The sequence below is a fragment of the Eptatretus burgeri genome, chromosome 1 (genome assembly GCF_056783735.1).
Source record: "Eptatretus burgeri isolate ZD-2024b chromosome 1, Ebu_testis_v1, whole genome shotgun sequence".
In the NCBI taxonomy this organism is placed as follows: domain Eukaryota; kingdom Metazoa; phylum Chordata; class Myxini; order Myxiniformes; family Myxinidae; genus Eptatretus; species Eptatretus burgeri.
Genome location: NC_140961.1, coordinates 127423031 through 127447041, shown reverse-complemented (window position 1 = coordinate 127447041; position 24011 = coordinate 127423031). Strand labels below are relative to the sequence as shown.

General features: G+C 35.4%; 1 protein-coding gene across 1 annotated transcript in view; it reads left to right on the top strand.

Moving 5' to 3' along the window:
- Positions 1-24011, top strand: part of LOC147035379 (extracellular calcium-sensing receptor-like) — a 65374-nt gene that overhangs the window by 21551 nt on the left and 19812 nt on the right. Inside the window, exon 3 of the mRNA XM_085867488.1 lies at positions 7127-7441. Within this exon, the coding sequence (XP_085723614.1) occupies positions 7127-7441 (315 nt within the window). The remainder of the gene's footprint in view (positions 1-7126; positions 7442-24011) is intronic.

Here is a 24011-nt window from a genome sequence, read left to right as displayed (position 1 = left end):
AACTGATGGGTGTTTGGATTTTGTATCCGCCATATGTCTTGAAGACTAAAATCTCTTATTATGTGAGACAGCAGTCTGGCTGATCCGGGGTGAGGGTCTGCACCATTCCAATCACGTGTGGGCTCAAGGGTGCAATTGAAATCACCTCCCATTACGATACACTTTTGCAAATCTAATTTCCTCATGTAGAATAGTAACCTTTTGAAGAAGCTTCGGCCGTCTGTGCCCTTTGAAGGAGCATAGACAGTTATTAAAGTAAATTCGATGTTATTGTCAACAAAATCCAGGGAAGCAAGGTAACCTGGGATTATCGCCTCATTTCTTAATTCATTAATCACATAATCACAAAATCTCCTCATTCCTTAATTCCTTAAGGCCCGGTCACACCTTGACGTTTTAGCCAACGTATGCCGATTTTTGAATTTTTTTTCTAAAACGCTGGCACACGTTGAATACGTTATGGGTAAGTTTTGATAACATTGAAAGCACGCTGAAAAACACTGCCATACGTTGTTGTACGTTGGCTTTAAACGTTGTACTTTTCGGTTGTCCTCAAATTTTTTCATGCTTGAAATTTCACGACGTATACCGGCGTATGACTCACACGTTCCGCTACGCTGGCCACAAGTTGTATGCACGGTCTGCGATCGTTGACGGACGTCAACACATGCTACTTGAAAGTTACTCATAAGTTGAGACACGCCGAGGTAATGTTTAGCGTACCCGAAACTTGTATCAAACCTATAATTAACGTGTTGTTGGCACGTTACGCGATCGTTGCCACACATCGACAGACGTTACTTTAAAGTTACTCATAGGCTGAAAGACGTCGGTATAATGGATCGTCCTTGCGTCAGCGTCCACGGCCACGGCCAGGACACTTATTTGCAGCATTCTTCAAACTTTTCTTCGGCATGAGGAGGATGTTCACACTTCGATGTCTAGCTTGGCTATGATTCCAATTGTCCATCAGCAGCGTCTATTTAAAATAGTCGAGTTTGAGCGTTTTAACACGTTCAGAAGAAACGCTTCAAATTTCCAAACCCCAGCGTCAAAAAACAAAGGCGAGTGACAGCAATTTAAATCGTTCATTGTAAACAATGAAAATGGCTGAGTGGTACCGTTTAAAAGTCGTTGAGTGTAAAAAAAATCCAATTGTTGAGCGCAAGCGTCTGCTTTCAATAGTGGAGATGCAGCCATTTAAATCGTTGAGTGGCAGCCTATGAACCTACCCGTGGACACGCGGACGCAAGGAGGATCCATCATAACCCACACCCTCCCCCTCACACTCACCTACTACTGCCAACATGAACAAACTACTACTAATACTAATACTAATACTAATACTAATACTGATACTGATACTGATACTGATACTGATACTGCTGACATGGACATCGACTCAAAAAGGACTCGAAAACACTGTTGGGTTCCCTTTTATGAGCAGCATTTTTATATACCAATTCCCAAAACCGCTGGGAACACGTCTTTATATGGCAGTTGTAAGTTAGAAACACGTTCTTTTTTTTTGTCGACCGGAAGACGTCATTGGAATACGTCTACATACGTCGATGTGTGTTGGGACTACGTAAAGAATTGGTTCAAAGCACGTCAAACATAAGTTAGAAATAAGTTTCGCGTAAAAAAGACATTACCGCGATGTGTTTCGACTTATGAGTAGCTTATAAGTAGCGTTTGTGGACGTGTGTAAGCGTCCACATATCGTGTGTAAAACTTATCCCCATCGCATGCAGAACGTGTGTCATACGCCGAGTACGTCGTAAAATTTTAAACATGTTTAAAATTTCTTGACGTACTCCACTTACTACGATGTATGATAGCGTACTTTAGCGTTCTACTCACGTATACCAAACTTACTCATACCGTATTTGACGTGCCCCCAACGTTTTAGACACATTTTTCTTAGGTCGGCATACGCTGGCAAGATCGCCAAGGTGTGACCGCGATGTTGTCACTTCCATTTCTACGGCAGTTATGATTCGAATCGTTGTGCATCAGCCTTTTAATAGGCTACGTCACGACATCATCGGCGATGCGTGCAACGCGCTATGCCGAAGTTAGACTATCGTTGGGCATGGGTTGTGTAGGCCAACAACAGGTTCAGCATTCGTTGGTATAAGTTATCTATAACACAACGAAACGTTCTGTGTCCATTACTAATATGTTATGCATTCGACCAACTCGTTATGAATACGTCCGAATCTCAAAAAAAAAACTTCAAAAGTTCAACGTCAGCCAGCGTTTTACATACATTTTAATACGTTGCCATCGCTGGCTAAAACGTCAAGGTGTGACCGGGCCTTTAATCACATAATTTTCTCTTGAAACGAAAGTTGGAGAGGGCAGAAGTGCGGACTAAGCAGAAAGGCAACTCCTGCTGTGCGAGAGTTGGAATCACTAAAATAGCCGGTCTTTTTCATCATTCTATTCCAAACACTGTGCGATGCTGGAGTTGAGTGGGTTTCTTGTAAAAAGGCTACATCTAATTTCCGTTGTTTAATGAGGTTGACTACTTGGAGCATCCTCGACTGGCTTGCTCCACCATTCATGTTTAGGCTGCCAAAGATCGCCATCGTGATGAAGAGGTGGCAAGCAAAGAAGTGCACGCAGGTCATCATTTCATTTCCATTTTAGCTTTAACAATGTGCTTTTTAAACCTACTGCACTGTGGCTCGGTGAAATGGTAATCATTAGGTCGACGAATGATATTTTTTGGTGTTTCAATAAACCCATGTAAGTCAGAAAAATATTGCTTTATGTCTCCATGTCTTTTCCTAAAAGTATGATTTAGGAATTTAAGGATTTGCGATGGTGAGACATGGAGTACTGTTTGTAGGGAATTCTTCGATGTCATCTGGTTCTCCTTCTGACATTTCAGAAGCACTATCTGGAAAATTTTCAATTTCTAATTCACAAACCGTGTTTATACTCTGTAGTATACAGGTATCAGGTTGTTCTGTTTTCGACGTGGAGGGGAGGGGTGAGGGAGGCTCTGATTCCACCTTGAGTAATGTGGAAGGGGGGAGGGGGAGATGTAGTGAGGGGAGGAGGGGAGGGTAGTAGTATCAGCTTCTGCCTCAGGTTTTTCAGGATGCGGTTTTTTCAGAGCTTTGTCAAAACACTCAGGTATGACTTCAGGGGTATTAGATGGAGTAATTTCCACCATTGAGGAGTCGTTGGTGGTTAACTCGTGGCACGATTGGGGGGTTCTGGAGACAGTTTTTAATTCTTTTTCTGTAACATTACATGGTTCAATTTCCTTATCAGAAGTGTGGATCTTGACTGTGGTTTTCATAATTTTCTCTGGGAGTAAATCCCCTTCACCTTGATCGACCAACAGGAGGTCCATTTCATTATTTGAGAGTGACTCATACCGATTTGTCATTGACTGTGTCACATAAGCCTGGAGTTGTTTCACTCAGCCAAAACCACTTTTTTCCCTGTATGTGGGTTAAGTTCGTTCTTATCCGTTTTTCTTTTCCTTAGTAAGGGAATAATTGTAAACCCATCCCACGCACTTGAGGTACTGTCCTCTGTGTCCTTCGGGTCTGATGTTCCATTCTCTGAGACTGTAACAGGGTCGCAGGTGCTAACAGGTGGGGCCATATTAGAAGGGCTGTTGGGAAGCAGTTTTCGGGCAGAAACGTTTTAAATGGCCGAAACCATTACAGTTAAAGCATTTCAGTGTTTCCGTCAATGCGTACACCTGGTACTCGTGTCCATCTATGAAAAATTTAAATACCACATTAAGCACTTTATCGACGTTAGATGAGGGAAGCACAATGTTCGCCTGTCACTTGAAAGACATCACGTGTCGAGCCTGCTCGTTCCGGCATCTTAAAGGTAACATTGTGATCTGAGAGACTACGGTCCCGAATCAAGATAATTATTTCACCAGTGCTTCATTCCTGATGAAAGGTGGGACATTACTGAGTACAATCTTGGTACTAGTTGTGGCGACAGGGGAGGCCAAGATGAAATAATCATTTTCAGTTGTTATTCCAGTCGAGACGATGTCATGTACGAATTGATCGTCCGATATAAACACAACTACTCGTTTGTTCATGCGAGAGGCTGCGCGGACTTTTTCAAAACCAAGCATATTACCAATGGCAGAAACAATGTCATCTACACTGACCTCGTTAAGAGGAACGAACACGATGCCATTTTTCCTCGTCAAGGCCTCATAGGCCGCGTTGCGGGAACGTGTCGACATTCTTTGATTTCAAAGAACGGAAGGGTAAGGGGTGAAGGAGGGAATGAGGGGAAAGATCATATGACCGCTCAGACGTGTGTCTCGCCGAAACAAAATACACACCTGTAATACAGGAACGCGCTCGATAACCAAGTAAGCTACCGGCTCGAAACTTTCCTATACCACAAGCTGTGGGCTCTCTGTCTCTCTCTCTCTGTCTCTCTCTCTCTCTCTCTCTCTCTCTCTCTCTCTCTCTCTCTCTCTCTCTCTCTCTCTCTCTCTCTCTCTCTCTCTCTCTCTCTCTCTCTCTCTCTCATCCCAAAGAAGAAAAGGGGAAAGGTAAGGGAACGAAAAATATAAACACAAACCGTTATAAACGAGGGGAAAAAGGGTGGGGGAAGGGGACGGGGAAAGGACGGGGAAGGCAAGTCGAGAAGAAGGGGGTGGGAGCGGAAATCGGAGGGGGAAGAGGAAAAAAAAAGACGATGAGAACATTAAACAACAGGTGAGAGAATAACACTGGACTCACAACACCGAGCAGGAGCCAACGGTGGCCATGACACCGCACCCAGAAAACCACCAGCAAGGGGAGAGAGAGAGTGAGAGAGATACTGGTACTGCACAACGAGGAGTCGTCTGCAAAAAGGGAAGAGGGTTTTCCAGAGCATTACAGAAGTCATTTTTTTCGAAGAGGAGCAAGACTGGGCCCCAAACACTGCCTCAGGGAATGTCAGTCTCCACTGGGAGAGGGGAGGAGAGGGTTGCATTGATTGCAACACTGACTGCATGAGTGGAGGAAGTCAGAAGTCCAGGAATTAATGCGGCCTTCTTTGCCACAGGCAGAGAGCTTGGTGAGGAAATTAGGATGCCAGACTGCATTAAGTGTCCGAGATATGTCCAGGGAGATGGTTCGAACCCATTGTTTGAGATTGAGGGCCGCCAACCATTGTTGAGAGAGTCGTAGAAACATATCCAGAGTAGTGACGACACAGAATTCACACTGATGGTTGGAGATCACACTTTAAAAAGAGGAAAGATTTGAAATCAAAAGCGATGATGGATTCCTTCACTTGGCTTGTAATTTTAACGACAGGAGTAGAGATGATGAGAAAAAGGAATTGATAGGAGAGGTGTAGGGTGCTCAGCATTCTTATGGAAAGATGAAACTTCACCAAAAAATAAATGCAGAAAGGAAATGACCAATTGCAGAGAAAAAAAAAGAGTAATGTCACAAAATTTTTTACACAAGTTAATGCTCCAGATGATCCCCTCTAAAGCAATACAAATTTGATGTTTCAAGCTTATATATAAGGTTAAAATCTATTCGGTGAATGATGTCACAACTCTAAAAAGAACAACTGAAGGAATCTTATAGAATGGTTATGAAAACAAATTCTTACCTGTAAAATAAAATAATTGTCAGTTTGCAAACCTTTTACCATTTGATTCAAACAAGCGGACACTTTGAGGTTTTTCCTCAAAAAAACAGGACACCTTGAAAATAATTATAAATAAATTTGACATGGTATGGCACCCTGCTCTGCTCACCAAACTCTCTTTCTATGGTATCCAAGGCCATCTCCACTCATGGTTTGCAGACTTGCTATCCTGCTGCAGTCATTGTGTGGCCCCAAATGTAGTTCTTTCATCCCCTCTTCCTGTCCAGGCTGGAGTTCCTCAAGGCAGCGTTCTGGACCCTGTTCTTTTTCTGGTTTTCATCAGTGATCTCTCCATCTTTCCGACATCAATGATCTCTCTGGAAAATCCTCTTTACCTCTTTGCTGATGACTGCACCCTCTGTCGTACCATCTGTCATCTCTCAGACCGGCAAGCAGCAGCTTCTTCGCTCACGGCAGATCTGGGTATAATCACAAACTGGTCCAACACATGGAACATGTCTTTCAATCCTGACAAATCTCAAACTCTCACTATGTCTCTCTGAAAGGACTGTTTGGAACCACCCCCCCCCCCCATCCACTTTCTCAACAATCCCCTGGAAGAAGTCCTTCCTTTCAAGCTTCTGGGTCTCACTATCTGCCATGATCTTTTCTGGGAAAGCCACATTTCCAACCTGGCCTCCAAAGCCAGTCGCCAACTGGGAATCCTCCATTGTGGAAAGTTCTTCCTCGGCCCACCTGAGCTCCTGACCACGTACAAAGCTTTCATCCACAGGTTGATGGGGGTATTGCTCTCCCCTCTGGGCTGGTGCTCCCACCTCCCACTTTTCTCGGCTTCACGCTGTGAAAACCAAGGCATTTTGAATCAATGGCATCTCCCGTGATGAGGATGAGTCTTTGGGCCACTTACTCTCTCACCACAGGCAGGTCGGTGGTCTTTCTGCCTTCTACCTTCTCCTCTCCAGTCTCGCCTCCATGCTGTGTCTGCGATTTGTCCCCACCATATTTCCCAGGGCGCTCAAGGTCCGCCAACAAGCCCCTTTTGGTAAAACTACCAAAACCACGAATCAATGCTTACCTTCACTCTTTCATTCCTCTTTTTCCCTACCTTTTGAATAAACTCCCTCACTCTGCTCAACCCCATTCTTCTCTCCAGGCCTTCAGAACAACTGTTCACCACCACTTCTTATCGTCCCCCATCCAAATGCTCGATCTTTTCTACCCCCGTTAATCCACCCCAAACCCACCTCCTTCAATGTCCCTGCTTTCTGTCCTGAAAGTCCCTATAATGTCGTTCTTGAATACCCCGTGTGCCCCACCCCTTCCCTCTCCCTTCCACAGATCTCCTAGTGTTTCTGTTCCCCACTGTTTTGTCCTTCCCACTCCCGCCACTCTTGTCTCATGCCCCCCTTGCTGTGTGTTGTGTGTTAGCTCTCGTACGAGCCTCGACAAGGCATTCAAAAAATAGAAATTATTCACCACGTTTAATAAAATTTTAATCACTGACTTTCAGGTCGTAATGCAGCAAACTCACCATCCAGCATCGTTATTCTTATATTAACTATCAACCACTTGAATAATTTTGCTGACATATTTGCTGAATACAATCTCACTGAAAGAGTTTGTATCCAAGATATAAATATAATGAGTGATGTGACCAATACTCCATCTTTTATCGAAGTGTTCGATGGTTCAATTGGTGTGGGGTTACCACATGGTTTCATTCCTGGTTTGCAAGAGTTTTTTTTTAACCTGTGGCCTAACTTGTCAGTCAGTGAGAACATCGAGGAATTATTGAGAGATGAACCAAAGTCGTCAGGAAGGAAAAGTGAGTTATATTCAATGAAAGTCAATCTACATGTGGTGATGGCGAAATGTGCCAAAGAGTGAGAATCTCTTTGAAAATTAATCATGCTTATTTTAAAGTGGTATGACCTTTCCATGAAAAAACGGTTTGGATTGATGTCCTTATTTATTCCAGAAGCCTATCCCACATTCCAGTGCTAAGAGAATGGAGGAGAGCAATGTACACTTGCCTCTAAGCTGTCTAGCCTAGGTTTGAATCCCCACTCAACTATAAACTGTCATCCTGGTGTTTCAAAAGCAGGGTGATTCATCAATGTGTGTGTTGTCCCTGGGATGGATGTTAAACATGAATCCTGTCTGTCAGCATTTGTTTGTGGACTTGAAAGATCCCATGTTGTCCTTTGTGAAGAGGAGGTGAGCTATCACCAGCACCCTGGCCAAATTCCAAATTTCTGCCCAAACCAGCAGAGGGCATTGCATCTGTGGCACAGCTGCACCCTCAGAAAATGGTGTCACCCCACAGCCTTGTGCTGCAGCAAAACAAAGAAGAAGAATCTTGCAAAACACAATAATGAAAGATGGAGGCAACACATTGTGAGTAGCGTGAATATACTGATTCTGGCTCACTTTCTCCCATGTTAATGAATGGGGGATTCTCAGCGATTCATATTTTTTTCCCGAAAAATAAACCCCCTTTTTATCCCAACCTGTTGAATTCTCTGTTGTTGAAATATCTAAAACATGTAAGTGAATGGAGATTTTAATAGCCTCCCCTTTTAGCCTGGAGCACTTTTTTTTCAAATAACCAATGCATATTTTTAGCTCACTCGTTGAACCTATAAAGATTTGTTCATTCTCAAATTCCTTCAATAGTTTTGTTTTCTTTGCACAATAATCCCCATCTAAAATATTTAAAAATAAAACATTTGAATCTTTATATTTTTCAAGATACCCCTTTTGTGTCATTATGAAATGATATACTTCTCTCAATGCTCTCATATAACTACCTCCTGAGTTGCATATCATTTTGAGATTGTAGTAAATTATTTTTTCCATTGTTCATTTGATAACCATCAAAGTTTTCAGTCCATTCAAGGATATTTTTTTTCTTAATATCCTCCAACATACTAGTTTTTACATTGATTCGCTTATTTGTTTTATTTACCTTTGTTTTAGTTATTTTTTCAATAAGACTTATTTGATATTTTTCACATTCATTATGTTTTCCATTTATATACCAGGACTGAGATTTTCTCTACTCTTTAGTTTGATTAATACTTGGTTCGACCATTTATATATTGTGAAAAAGGCGGAGGTAGCCCTTAAAAACCCAAACTCATAATCTATTGAGTTAAAACTTGTATCCATATGGAACACAATCTCTTCTATCTACTCTATCATACAATATGCATGTGGAACACAATCTATTCCATAATCGAAAATAAATCTGTTATCATCAAAGGCTCCTAATGCCTTTTTATTTACTTCTTCACGATATATGTTATGTTTATAACTTCTTATTGTATTTTTTTCCGAAATTCTTCTTTCTTATTCATCAAACAATTATAATAATTTCGAAAAGTGATTGATTTCTTTATTACATATTTCTTTGTTCCCTTTAACCTTTTATCAATCTGATCACCATACTTATAAGCATATGCCTTTGCTCTCAATCCAATAAACTCACTCATTAATTTTCCACCCAACTCATCCTTAAACTTACCAATAACCTTTTCATTCTTTTCTAAAAATAATTTACTCTTCTTTCTAAAATTACTTGTATCATATACTCCAATATTTTTCTTCATATCTTTATAAACATCATCAGTTTTTATATCTAGAATAAAACTATCAGTGTCCATATACAACAATGAAACATTTTCACCATACTCTTTCTTTAACTCATTATACAAATAAATCATACATCAATATCTTTGATAAATCAAGAACTGCTGTTCCAATATAAATTGGTTTATCCATTACAATATTTTCCTTTTCCATATGGATAGCAGAAAAGTTCTCTGAAAAAGCCTCTTCTCTCTCAAAACTTGGTTTATTTATCAATCTTGAAGCTTGTTTCCAAGATGTTGCAAATCCAATGTTTTGCCTGTTTTTAACATTCTCCATTGTCTTTCCAAAGACAGCATTATTCATCAAATTATAGAATTCCCCTTCAAATTTTACTTTTGTATTTGTTCTCATATCTGTATTGAATTTAATATACTTTTCCATCCAAGGTCTTTGTTTAAATTTTAAAACTCTATGAATTTTAGCGACTCTCAATCCTTCTCCCAAAAACTGTTTCAAGCTTCTCTGATGCAAAACTTATCCCTCTTTATCATAGAATGTTGTTAATAACTTTTCTGTTGATTTACCTTTAATATTAAAACTTTTATGACAATCACTTAACCATTCTTTCTTTAGGGTTTCTTTCTCACATGCAAAAGGAAGCTCTTTATGGTGATTTTGAAGATCAATCGGGTACCTCAAATCAACTTCAAAATAATAGCTTTCTTTTTCCTCATTCAATTCCTCTTGAGAAGAAATACCAATATTCATCAAAGCCTTTTCATAATCCTTTTCTTACACCCACTCTGATTTAACATAAGGCAGAGATTGAGACATTGCCCATCCATACAAATTATTACCATCAAAATACATCAAATAATTACTATCTTTTTCACTATCATAATTTGGAAGACATTTATTATTTGCTTTAGTATATCTTTTTGAACATACTTGTGATATTCCACCACTCTGAGACTTCTCAATCATCAAAAGCATATTTACATCACTGATTAAATCTATATCTTGTTTTGTCATTTTCAACATTGCACTCCAAGCTAAACCAGGAGCTGTGAAATAGTGGGCAGGATCGAATCCATACAATTTTTATAACGACAGAGTGATCTAAAAGCTTCAAACACATCAGCTAACAATAAAACATCTTTTTATAGATACAAATCATGATATTTTCCAAGGTTCTTTGTCTTAAATATTTTCCAAATTTCTTGTGCGTGTTTATTTTCCTTATCACTTAACTCTTCTTCATAAAGGTTATTGTAGAAACTTTCTTTTGAAGGAAGTTGTGTTTCTTTAAATCTCATAAATGAATCCATATAATCATAAGGATAAATTCCCTTACTTGTAAGAATTTTCTCTTTACTTTGAATTTCATTCCTTGTTTGAATTTCCGCTCAAGTTAGAATTCCCTCTTAAATCAGAATTTCATCAATAATCATAATTTCCTCTTTCGTTAGAATTTCATTCAATGTTCGAATTTTCTTTATAATTAGAATTTCATCTTCAGTTAGAATTTCTTCATTAATTTCCTCATTAATTAGAATTTCCTCTTTACTTTGAATTCTCTCTTTAATCTGAATTTCCTCTTTAGCTAGAATTCCCTCTTTAATCAGAATTTCATCTTTAATCAGAATTTCCTCTTTAGTTAGAATTTTATTCATTGTTTGAATTTTCTTTATAATTATAATTATAATTTCATATTTTGTTGGAATTTCTTCATTAATTTCCTCATTCATTAGAATTTCCTCTTTACTTTGAATTCTCTCTTTAATCTGAATTTCCTATTTCGTGAGAATTTCCTCTTTTGGAAAGAATGAATTTAGATTTGGAAAAGGTCCCATGGAGCTTCGATTTGATGCTGGGTCGGCTAGTAGTGTTCCCATAAACTTGCAAGAATCTAGAAACCTAATAAGAGTTAAAGGTTTTGTGAATATCATTTTTGGAAATGAAATATACTTTTGACTTGTGTTTGTTATGGCAGAAATATTCCCTGGTGTTTTTGAAAGTTCATTTATAAATAGATGTGTATCATAGTTGGTGCTGTTGTGAAGAAAGACTGGAATAAAAGAAGGAAATTTATAATAAAGATTACAACAGGAATGAGCGGGACCTCTATATTTACCAGTAAGATGACAATGATCCCTAACTTTGACCTTGCCCTCAATTTCCTCCTCACAAATATGGCAGATATTGTTCTTTCTAAATTCTAATTTTTCTTCTTTGGTTAATTTCATCGGTTCATTTGTTTCTTTCATTTATTTAGTTAGTCTTATACAATCCATTTCTAATCGTTTTACAAACTCTTGTGAAGCTTTCTTTTTCAATAAAATGTTCAAGTTGAATATACTTTTCTCCAACAGATGATTTGATATAATAACAGAAACCACAAGGAATATGTTTTTGATATTTATTTGCATATGATTCTTTTGGATTAGGAGAAGCAGTGTTTATCTTTTTAAGGATACATTCAAAATCAGCGTATATCACAAATGGGTGCATGATAGATATATTATAATCTTCAAAAGAAATCTTTTAACCAGGTTTAGGCATTGTAATTACAGCTGATTTATGATTTGTACAATATTTTGAATGTTTTGTATGAAATGAATTCTTTTGTATGAAATGAATTAAGACATCGCTTACAAGGATATATTTTGTTTGCTGTTCTGAATACCTGAGAAGAGATTAATATTAATAAATTATTGATGTATGTATAACGTGAATTCTTTCCAACACTAAAATATAAAAGATCAATGTGTGTTTCTTCATTTTTATAGTTGTTTGATATCTTTAATACCTGAACTTTATTCTCTCCAGTTAATCCATATACATATATAGAAAGATTATTCTTTTTCTCAAACTAAAGAATATCTGTTCGTGGCATTGGGAATTTAAAATCTTTAATGTCCAAGGTATTCTCATATTTCATATATTGTTTTACTCTTTCTGAATTATAATTTGGTGGATGCAAGTGAGCAAGAACAGACCAGAGAAAACATTTATTATAATTGTTCTTAATATTAACAACTGCCTTCTTTAATTATATTTCTTTTGGTAATTCAATATAAGAAGAAGCTTTAAGAGGGTCTGATTTTAGAATGTGTATATATCTTAAAAGATGATTTTTTTGAAATATTGAATCCACTTACTACCACTCTATTATCAACATCCTCCTCTTGTCTTAATAGTTCTTCATAAACCCCACTATTCAGAAAATCTTGAAATGATGTTATATAATGAAGATCTGTTCTCAGAAAGGAGTTTGTTCTTCATCTTGTCTTTTCAATTCATTTTCACTCCCATATAAAACTTTAAAGTTTTCATTTCTTTTAATGTCTTTTTAATAACTTTTTCAACATCAGGTTTCACAATTTCAATTGATTAAGCTATTGATGATTGACCGGGTTCTCCAAATTGAAAAATCCTTATTTTTAAATGATTCTTAAAAGCTCCATCAGTGTTTTCAATATAATAGTCTTCCTTTACTTGAAACTCATTCTTCTTGTGTTTTTGTGATTGAAGGTGCTTCTTATAACGACTCTTCAAAACATCCTTTGAGCAGATATCACAATGTTTTGGTTCCAACTCAAGAGGAGATATTTGTTTGAAAAGATTGAATGTGTGTTTGTTGGTTTGAAGGTGTTTTTTTTTATAATATTTATATTCGTGATTACAAACATCGCAGTACGTTGTATTCACCATATTTATAGAATAAAACTTTGCTTAAACTAAAATTTTCTTGATGAAAATTTTGTTTAATCTCGAGGTGAATCTGAGCTTAAAACCATTTTATCCTACAACTTTTTTCACTTAATAAATACAATGTTTCAAGACACAAAAGACAAGTTTCAATCAATCCCTTCATTTGTTAAAGATACTGAGAAATATGTCAAGGATGTAAAATTGAACAAAGATAAATTTCACAACTATTGGATAAAAACAATTATGGTGGAGATGATGAGTTCTTCAATTTCCGTCAGTGGAAGGGCTTTTAGTATACCTTGAAGAACATCAACTAAAGTTCCTCGAACAAAAGTTTCTCCTCTCCTTCTGGCAATATATTCAAAACTAGAAAAAGTTTCAAAAAATAAAAAATATGGATCAAGCTTTCGAAAGAAAAGATAAGACCATCTGTAATATGGAAGGAGAAATTTGTATTTTTTTCAACAACCCTAAAGATGTAAATCCTGATGAAATAAGGGATGTTAATATGTCAGGTGAAATGACATTTCATTCAATTGCAGTTAAGGATCATTTTAAAATTACCTTTAATATAAAAAATGTTGTTGTTGAATCTGGTAATGAAAAAAAGTATATAGATATCAATGGTAATGTTTCTTCTAAATAAATATGAGTCAATATTCAACTGAAGATTTTGAAGATTATGAGAGTGATTGTGATAGTTTTATCGATGATTCTGAAGATGAACTTTATTTTAAGTCAAGTTTTACTTTATAAATATTCTAGATTTTGAGCCTCTTGAATTCTCTGATTCTCCAGATGACAAATTTGAGAATTGTCCTGCATGTGAAAGATGGGGATTAAACACAGAGTCAAAAGCCTACAAACAATGAATATTTTGTGATTATCATCTTATTAATGATAATAAAAAATATAAAAAGGAAAATAATTCTTTTAGATTTACACCAAAAATGAATTACTTTACAAGATTGATGAGAGAAATGAATGTAATGTATGAGGGTGATAACACACCTTTCCTTACAAGGGAAGAAACTGAACGGATTAGAGAAATGTTCAAAGGATTGTTGTTATATATTATTCACGATTGTAATTTTCAGGGAAATATCAACACAAGATATTGCATAAATAAAATAATGGATTATCTGGAAATTAAACCCGAACTTTGGATAAAATATAGAGTTTCTAAAAAAGAAAAGAATAATAAATTAAAAACCTGTTTTCCAAATATATAAAGTAATGATTTTTTACCCATATGGGAAAATAAGATAAAATTTAACGATCATAAAAATCTTCCAAATTCATTAAGATGTCTCATTGTTGGTTCAAGCGCATATGGAAAAACCTGCTTACTTTTGAAGATGCTCCTGACTCCCAACTTTTTAGATTATAATAAATTAATAATTTTCACAAAGTCGAGTTTTCAACCAGAGTATCAACTACTCTCACAAGGTTTTATGCTGGTCTTCAAAAACAAGATATAATCGGTTTATTTAAACTTCAAAAAAACCTAAATGATTATAACATTGAAGTTATATAATACAACTATTTTGTTATACACAGAGATGTAAAAAGAAATCAAAACCTATAACTTGTATTCTGAGTGATAATATGGATGATATACCGTCTCCCCAAGATTTGGATAAACCAAAAAAGGACCTCGTTATCTTTGATGATTGTGTTAACGAGAGAAACCAAACGGTAATGGACAGCAACTACACAAGAGGGAGACATTCTTCTTGGAATTGAATTTATCTTAGTCAATCATACTTTCAACTTCCTCGTCGTTCCATCAGAAACAATGTTAATACTTTTATTTTATTCAAGTTAAATTCAATAGATGAAAACAATTTTTGGAGAGATAATTGTTCGACATTATGTCGAAAGTAAAAAGGAATTAGGGGATTACATGAAGCACACGACTGAAAAATATCAATATATTGTTGTGAAACAAGATGAGATATGAAATGATATATTCCAATAAATAAATGGATGGAAAGAAAGAGCATTAAGATTGAAGGAACATCAAGACTTGGTTTCAAAAGTTGTAAAACAACAGGAAGACATAAAGAAGAAACGCAGACAGAAACTAACGGGTGAAGAAGCATTTGAAAGAAAACAAGAGAAATATTTTTAACTACTTTTAAAAACTTCCAAAGAAAAAATTAAACATGATTCCACAGTTCCCACAATAGAATATACTCCGAAAAACTTCAAATGATAAAAGATTTCAGTCAAATGATGGAGGAAGAATTCGAGCAAATAGGAGAATTAGAATATGATGATGAAGGATTATTTCAACAACTGGAAGAGATGAATCACCCCCCCCTGATTATATTGTGAATGCTCTTCAAAACAATGAATATTCAGTGGACTCAAAAACCAAAGCAGGACTTATTCCAAAAGAACAAAGAGCAATATTTCACCTTGTTCAAGAAAGCGTATTGATATTTAATGATGAATTGCAGTTCTTGGGTTCTGCTCAATCCCCTGTTAAATTAACCCCCAGAGTAATGTTTCTTCTCACAAAATATGGAAGACAAGGTTCAACTGTGAGGGGTGAATCAAAGTATTTTGATAAACCATTGGATATGAAAAATAATGATGATAGAGTATATATTGATCTGCTGAACTCTGTTAATTATAGGGTTAGTCTTTCTGGTAAACGTGGCAAGAATGAGAAGGAGAAACACATTATTCAGGCTTTAAGTATCCTTGGTTCAGCTGTTAGTTTTCTTCCAAATGACCCATCACAATTAGTTAAAAGACTGTTATTGTTGTGCGGTAGAAAGAAGGCTGAAAATAACAATTGTTTAAATGAAGCATCAGCCATTTTAGACCATTTGAACAGGAAAATAATTCATAAATATCAATATAAAGACATTTTATCTGATATGAAATAAGATGAGAAGCACAATCCGAAGTATTAATTTCACAACAAGCAACCACACATCTTCATTCCCATACCCACTACAACTTGACCCAACAGAAAAATATGAGGCATCTTTATTGTCCATGGAAACTTGTAATACCTTATTTAATATAACTGAGAAAATGACAAGTTTAGTTATAATCCCGGAAGTGGAACAAAACGATAAAAGTTTCACCCGGAGCATATGAGATTTCTCAAATATCTTACGAAATTGTTCGTCTTATGAAGGAACATGGTGATGAACCAAAAAATATTGTTATAGATATTCAAAAACAATTACAATATTTTCATTCAGCACATACTCAACCCCAATTGGTTATAAATTCAATATGGAACCCAAAAATTTGGTTTATCTCCCTGTGTCGGAAAAAAACCACACACAGAGTAAATTTTAGGATAACCGACCAAGATAATCGTATGATTTCTTTTAATGGAGAAGTTATATCCATCAGAATTCACCCAGGTGAAGTTTTCCAATAAATAAATACGATGAGTGTGAGGAAACATAAGTTGGGAAAATATAAAAAAAATTACACAGGATGGGATGTTCCTTTCCCCATAATACAAGGGTGAAGGTATGTATCTTGGTAAAGGATACTATAAACCTCAGAGACGAAGGGGTTTCGGACATCAATTTAGAGGAGATGGGATTATTGATACTGTAATGGGTATTGGTTCAACTATTCTTAAACATAAAGACCTAATTGGTTCAACTGCTTCTGCTGTGGGAAATGTAGCAAGTGCTGTAAAGAGCATAAAAGATGCCCAAAAGGAATCTCATAAATCACAAGCAATTAAAGAAATTAAGAAAGGCAAAACTCAGTTGTCCCCCCAAGAAAGACAGAAAATAATTCAAATACTTGGGTCAGGGTTTCAAAAGTTTTCACATCTTTTTTCCTCAATAAATACAAGTATGGAAGCAATTGATAGTATCTATGATTTGGATGATACTATTATCATCTCAAACTCCACTAAAAAAGAAGATTACTTCAAGGTAAATGCAATAACAGGAACAGACTGGAATGCAAATGGCACAAATAGCTTTGAAATAAATAATCAACAAACTTATTTGAATCTATGTGAAAGTTTCTTGTTGTGTAAATTTACATTCACTAAGGCTGGGAATAACACAAACGCTACACTCTTTAATGCTTTCTTCTGGAAAATGTTTGATAGTGTTTGTTTGTGCATTGGAACACAAGAAGTTGAAGTTGATTATGTCTCTGCTGTATCTGAAATGATGAAATTTACACTACATTCATTCAGCAATAGAATGGGAAAGGGGACTGTCGAAGGTTTTATTCCTGATATGTCAACGGGAACTAACACAGACCCTGGATATACTCAAAGGAAAGGAATGTATAATGATGATACAAAAGCAGTTAATAGTTTAACTATGGCAGTTCCTCTTAAAGATATATTTGGATTTTGTGATCATGATAAAGTTCTGTATGGTCCTAAAATTAGATTTCAACTACAAAGGAATGATAATGAAAATAGATTACTTTTTGGTGTTGGTAGTGCTTTTGGTGATCAGAATAAATTTTAATGGATGAAATGAGTTGGTATATTAGTGAATATACTCCTAATCTTAAAACAGAAGAGATGTTGAACAGAAGACTTAACTCAAAGAAACCACTCAGTGTATCATACCTCAAAAGAAGATGTCAACACGTTAAACTAAACCAAACCACGAACATGTGGAATTTGGATGTTCTGGAAGGAAAGCCACGATATCTGTGGATCATTTTTTTAAAAACCAGTTGGTGATACTGCGACTGATAAGAATAATGCATTGAGTGATAATGCTAAGGTGAAACAACTTCGTATTTCTCGAGATGGAACATTTTATCCATGGAATAGATTGGAAATTAATTGGGAAAAAATGATTTTACTGAAGCATACAAGTCTTACTAAAAGGTGTGTGAAAGTAACGGAAATAAAGAACCTATTTTGGATATGACAGCATTTAAAAGTTTGTATACAATCTATGCGTTTGATGTGACTGCTCAAAAGGAAACTATAAAGTTGAATCGAGTGGATACTTCCCTATACATTGAAAGAGGAGAGAGTGAAGAAGTTGAAACATATTGTTTGCTTTTGGAAGAAACAGAATTACAGATTAATAAAGATAATGGTGTTATGATTAGTCTCACGTAATTTTTTGTTCAATAAATGAATGGCAAAGTACCAACTGGGGTATATGTTAATCAAATCAATCTTTATAAACTATCATCTTGTGTTCAAAATCAAAAGCCTTGTACGATTAACGTTAATACAATTCAGAGAAAAGGAGCAGTAAGAATTGATGTTTTGCTCACAAGAGAACAGGTTAAAATCTTGAATGACACTGGCTCACTTAAAATTAAAATGACAAAACCAATGTTGAAAAAATATTCAATAAGAGAGACGAGTGGAGGATTTCTCCCATTTCTAATTCCTTTATTTGCTGGTTTAAGTGCGGTTGGAGCATTGACGGGTGGTATTTCAACAGCGGTGAAAACTGCCAACGAAAGGAAGGCTCAACTCCGGGCTCAAAAAGAATTGGAAAGACATAACAAAGAGTTGGAGAAACAAATCAGTGGAAGTGGTGTAATTGCAGATTTTGCTGAAAAACTTGAAGGTCTGCCTGATAAAGCGAGATTGTTTGTTGGAGATATGCTTTCTTCTATCGCACAAGCAGGTGTAAAATTAACTTAAAGGAGTAATGGATTCTATCTTTCTTATACATAAATGAGCATTGATGAGTGGTTTAAAGAATTTGGAAAGAATACAACATAAAATTTACAACTTGTCAAATATTGTAAGAAATTAAAAATTCATAATGTGGTTATTTGTATGAGAGATGAATTAAGAAATGTGCCAAAACGTACAAAGAATATTATTATGAACTTAGAAGATAATAATGGGAACGGTTCTCATTGGGTTTGTATTTTTAAAAGTCAAGACAAATATTATTTTGATAGTTTTGGTCTTCCACCACCTGTTGAAGTCATAACATTTTACAGAATGGTGTTTATCAAACATTTCATGTCCAATAATTAAATTCCAAGTGTTGTGGTCAATTATGTCTTTATGCTTTATTTCAACTCAACAAAAATAAATTTTTTTGTGACATTATTTTAAATCCAACATAAATGACTTATTTTGGTAAAGATGCTTCTATCTTTGGTGTATCCCAAGAACTGGATATTGATTTATCAAATTATTACACAAAGGCACAGTCTGAACGACAGAAATATAGTATAACAAAAAATATTAACATGAAAAATGCTTATAAATTAAAAAAAAATTATCCAAGCCCGACTGACGCGAATGACTTGGTGAGATTAAGTGATGTATCACAATATATATCCTTAAATAAAACAGCTGTGTATTAAAAAGATACAGAAGTATTGATTTTATCTCCAGGTCATACAGAATTCACAGTTCCAATTCATATCAATTTTTAAAAGGAAGGGCGTATCATTTGTATGAGAATAGAACAATGGGGGTATGATATGAATGATTTAGGGTATAATTGGTCATTTAAAATTGACTGAGAAGACCTGGTACAATTAAATCAGTCTCGTAAGGAAGAATATTATCCACTTGGTATCGAGAATGAGTTTTGTGGAAGCATGATTCGTAAACAACAAATAAAAGAATTTAATAAGGGTAAATATAATAATGGTTTTGCCCTAGTTTATATCATGAAAACAGAAAAAAAACAGGATTATATAAAATAAGTAAGGGAATACAAAATGATTTAACTATGGGAAGATGGGGAGGTGTTACGTGTCATAATATTATTCTGTCATATATTTCTAATACATAAATGACGGCAAGAAGGCTTCAAGAAAATTATCATTTCTGAGTCCAAGCATACCTTCAATAAAAGGGTATTCGGTATTTTAATAAATATGTTCTACAACATAAGAATGAGGTATTTTCAATAAAAGATTGGTATCATGCTGATGTTGATAAACCAACAACTTTGGATTTAATTAGAATGTTAAATCAAGAAAAAATTATAAAGTTAAGAAAACTTAAGGCTATTTTAGAAATTCAAAAGAAATGTAATTGGTTTCCTGTTGTAAAAAAATTATTTTGGATACAGGAATAACAAGAAATCCCGATGAATATCTGTATAATATGCTATGGGGTGTAAGCGATTCTAGGATAGTAAGGGTCGAGGAAGGAGTTGAAGACGAGAGGGAAGAGGAGGAATAGGAGAAGAGAGAGGAGGAGAGGGAGAAGAGAGAAGGAGGAGAGGGAGAAGAGAGAGAAGGAGAGAGAGAAGAGAGAGAAGGAGGAGAGGGAGAAGGAGGAAAGAGAGGAGAGGGAGGAAAGAGTGAGAATAAATAAATACCAAAATATGGAAACCGGTGAGATTAAACAAAGATGGGGGTATTACAGAAAATAAATGAATCTCAACACACCGAGGAGGAAAACAACGAATTGACAAGTATATTAGCAATATTTTCGACAAGACTATTAACATTGTTTTCAGGGAGAAGATATTAAACAAGAAAGTGGAGATAAAGATTATATTAGTGATGATGTTGGTGTGATTGACTTTGATTAAATTTTTTCATTTTTTTCCTCAATAAATGGAGGAAAGAGTGAAGGCATTTCTGAGGATTCTTTATGTTTTAAAAATTAAGATTCAAATGTGCATGTTGGACCCTGAAAAGGTTTTTGCACTCTGCAAGAATTTTTCTCATAAATAAATGAGTTATTGTCTCAAATGTAAAAAAAAAATAATACTAAAAATATCTCATATTTTAAAAGTGAAAATAACAGGGTTATACGAAAAGGTATATGTTCGGTGTGTGATTCAAAAAAGTGTCAATTTATCTCCAAACACAAACGTGGAGGAGATATACAAAAGTTTTTATCAGGAAGTAAATTTACAACTACGAGAATACCGGGGGAATTACATCTACCGGGATATTTTTTCTGTGGTCCAGGCACAAACTTGGAAAAAAGATTAGATGAGGCAGACATTCCTAAACCATGGAGTAAACCCATCAATAGGGTTGATGAGGTGTGCATGAGGCACGATATTGATTATGGGAATACCACAACTTTGGAAGGAAAACATGAAGCCGATATAGAAATGTTGTATAATTTGTCTCTGATACAAAATCCAACCTTGAGAGAAAAAGTTGATCATTTCATCGTGAAGAAGATGATCATTGCTAAATTGAAACTTGGACTTGGAAATTCAAAAAACTTATAAGCTCTCATGATATCATTAAGATTGAGGAGCAATTTGCTGATGAATTACATAAACCAATATTCACAAAGTTTCATAGAAGGAAGGTTTATTCCAAGAAAGTTGATTATATCTGGTCAGCTGATTTGATTGAACTCAATAATGATAAGGGGTACAAGTATGCTTTAACCGTTATCGACTTGAGGAGTAGATATGCGTGGGTTGTCCCTTTAAAAAACAAAACATGTAATACTCTTATGTTAGCCTTTCAACAGATATTTAATAAAAGTAAGAGAAAACCTAAAAAAATTGTGGACTGATGAGGGTAGAGAGTTTTAGAACAAGACATTTATAAATATTCTAAAAAATAACAGTATTACATTATACAGTACGTTTAATGAAGGAAAAGCCATTGTTGTTGAACGTTTTAATCGTACCTTAAAAGAGAGACTATATAAAAAATTCACACAACTCGTTTCTCAACAATGGTCATCTTTTATTCAGGATATTGTGGATATGTATAATGACACGATTCACACGTTAACGAATATGAAACCATCAGAAACATTTACAAAATTAAAATATGAAAAACACATTAATGTCAAAAAGCCTAAGTTCAAAGTTGGTGATATCGTAAGAATATATCGGTGGAAATCTCATTTTGAAAAAGGTTATACAAAGCTATGGACAAATGAACTTTTTAACATTGTTGATGTAATAGATACAGTTCCTTGGACTTATAAGGTATCTGATTTCGAAGGGGAAGAGATTTTCGGTTCATTTTATTCACAGGAATTACAAAAGACAAAACTAAGCAAATAATACTCATCGGAGCAATAGGTTGGCGCTTCACTCCCATCTACTACACACCATTATGGACACTCGAGGACCAAGTCCGAGGTGTATAACAGGGTTAAATTTAAAATATATCTATAATGTGTTTCAAGGGGGATGTCCTTCGATCTGTGAACCCCAAACTTAGAATCCTCAACTGAATAGTCAAGGCTTAACTTTTGTTTGTTGGTGTGTGTGTGCAGTGGGGGAAGTTCTTGAATCCTGATACATTCAGATCTGTGAACCCCAAACACAGAATCCTCAACTGAATAATCAAGGCTTAACTTTTGTTTGTTGGTGTGTGTGTGCAGTGGGGGACGTTCTAAGATGTGTGAACCACAAACACAGAATCCTCAACTACATAGTCAAGGCTTAACTTTTGTTTGTTGGTGTGTGTGTGTGTGTGTTTGTGTGTGATAATATAACAGGGAGCATGATCAACCTTAACCCTCACATTCAAAATCTCAACCCCAACGCAAACCCGCCCTAACCCACACATTCAAAATCTCAACCCCAAGCCTCACATTCAAAATGTCAACCCGAACGCAACCCTCGCCCAACAAAATATCTTTTTTTAAATACGTATTTCAACAATATATATTTTTTATGTTTTTTCTCTTCTTCCAATTCTGTCTTTTAAAGCTTTCAGGTTTGATGAAGTAGAAAGGGGAAGTAAGAACGTTCCTGCATCTTCTTCCCAGAACTCACAATATATATATATATATATATATATATATATATATATATATATATATATATATATATATATATATATATTTATATATATATATATATATATATATATATATATATATATATATTTTATGTTTTTTTCTCTTCTTCCAATTCTGTCTTTTAAGGCTTTCAGGTTTGATATATTAGAAAGGGGGAGTAGGAACTTTCTTGATATTGCTCTCGTCAAGCACCATCCAACAAAGAACCACATCAATAGGTTGAGATCCCCAAGAGTCTTGGTAGAAACCACATTTCAAGTCTCCAAAATAAACCCAACTTTCCAAGTCTCCAAGGTATAACCATATTCCTGTTGAGTTTCCTAGATATGTATCACATTGTGAGTTATCAAGCCAGAACCCACATTTCAAGTCTCCAAAAATATAACAATCTATCCAAGACTTCAAGGTAGAACCACAATTTCCAGAAATATTGTGGGTTTCAGTGATAGATCTCACATAGTATAACTGTGGATCATCAAGGAAAACCCCATTATTCAAATTTTTATGGGTTTCAGTGATAGATCTCACATGGTATAACTGTGGATCATCCAGGAAATCTCCATTTTTCAAAATGTCTTAAATTTGTGAGTCTCCAAGGTAGATTCCATATTTAGAACCATCTTGACAGAACCCTTTTCCCGACTCTCCAAGGAAGTAATTTAAACCATCAAGGCAGAACTCATTTACTGATTTTTTTCAAAATTTGTGAGTATTCAAGGTAAAACTTGTATTCTGGCTCATCAAGGTATAACTTGTTCAGTGGGTATTGTCTTGATAACTCGCAATGAGTACTATTGCTGTAAAACTCTTTTTCAGGATTTTGCTGGTCTCCAAGGTATAACTCTTTGGTTGGGTCATCAAGGTCGAGCTCGTTCTGTGGGTCTTGGTCGCTCAAAAGGTCTTCAACCAAACCGACAATTTCGCCCCAAGTTGTGGCAAAAGCAGTATTTTCATTTTGTATTTCAGATACAATTTCCTGTGAGAGAAAATAATAATGTATTAATTAAGTGATTTAGTTATTAAATAATTATTTGCTTAAATCAAACTCTGTAAATCTGAAAATAAAATCTTACCTCAATAGATAAGAGATTTGAATCCAGTTCATCAACTTGAAGGTTTACTTCCATACAAGTAGTAGAACTCCAAGGAACTCCAAAGTCATCCCACTCAAGCTCAGCACAGCAGTCCATTGTCAATAAAAGTAAAAAATGTTTAAAATAGAGTCTGGGTTTGAAGCTTTTATAGAGAAAGACCGGTTGCTATGGTTTCCTTTGGAAATTCCCTGGGCAAGCTGAGGCAAGTCTTTGTTGGGAAATTTTTCAAAAACATAACATTCTAGAATTTTCTCGTGAATTCTTTGTGAGTCAGAGATTAACTGAAAATGATGTAA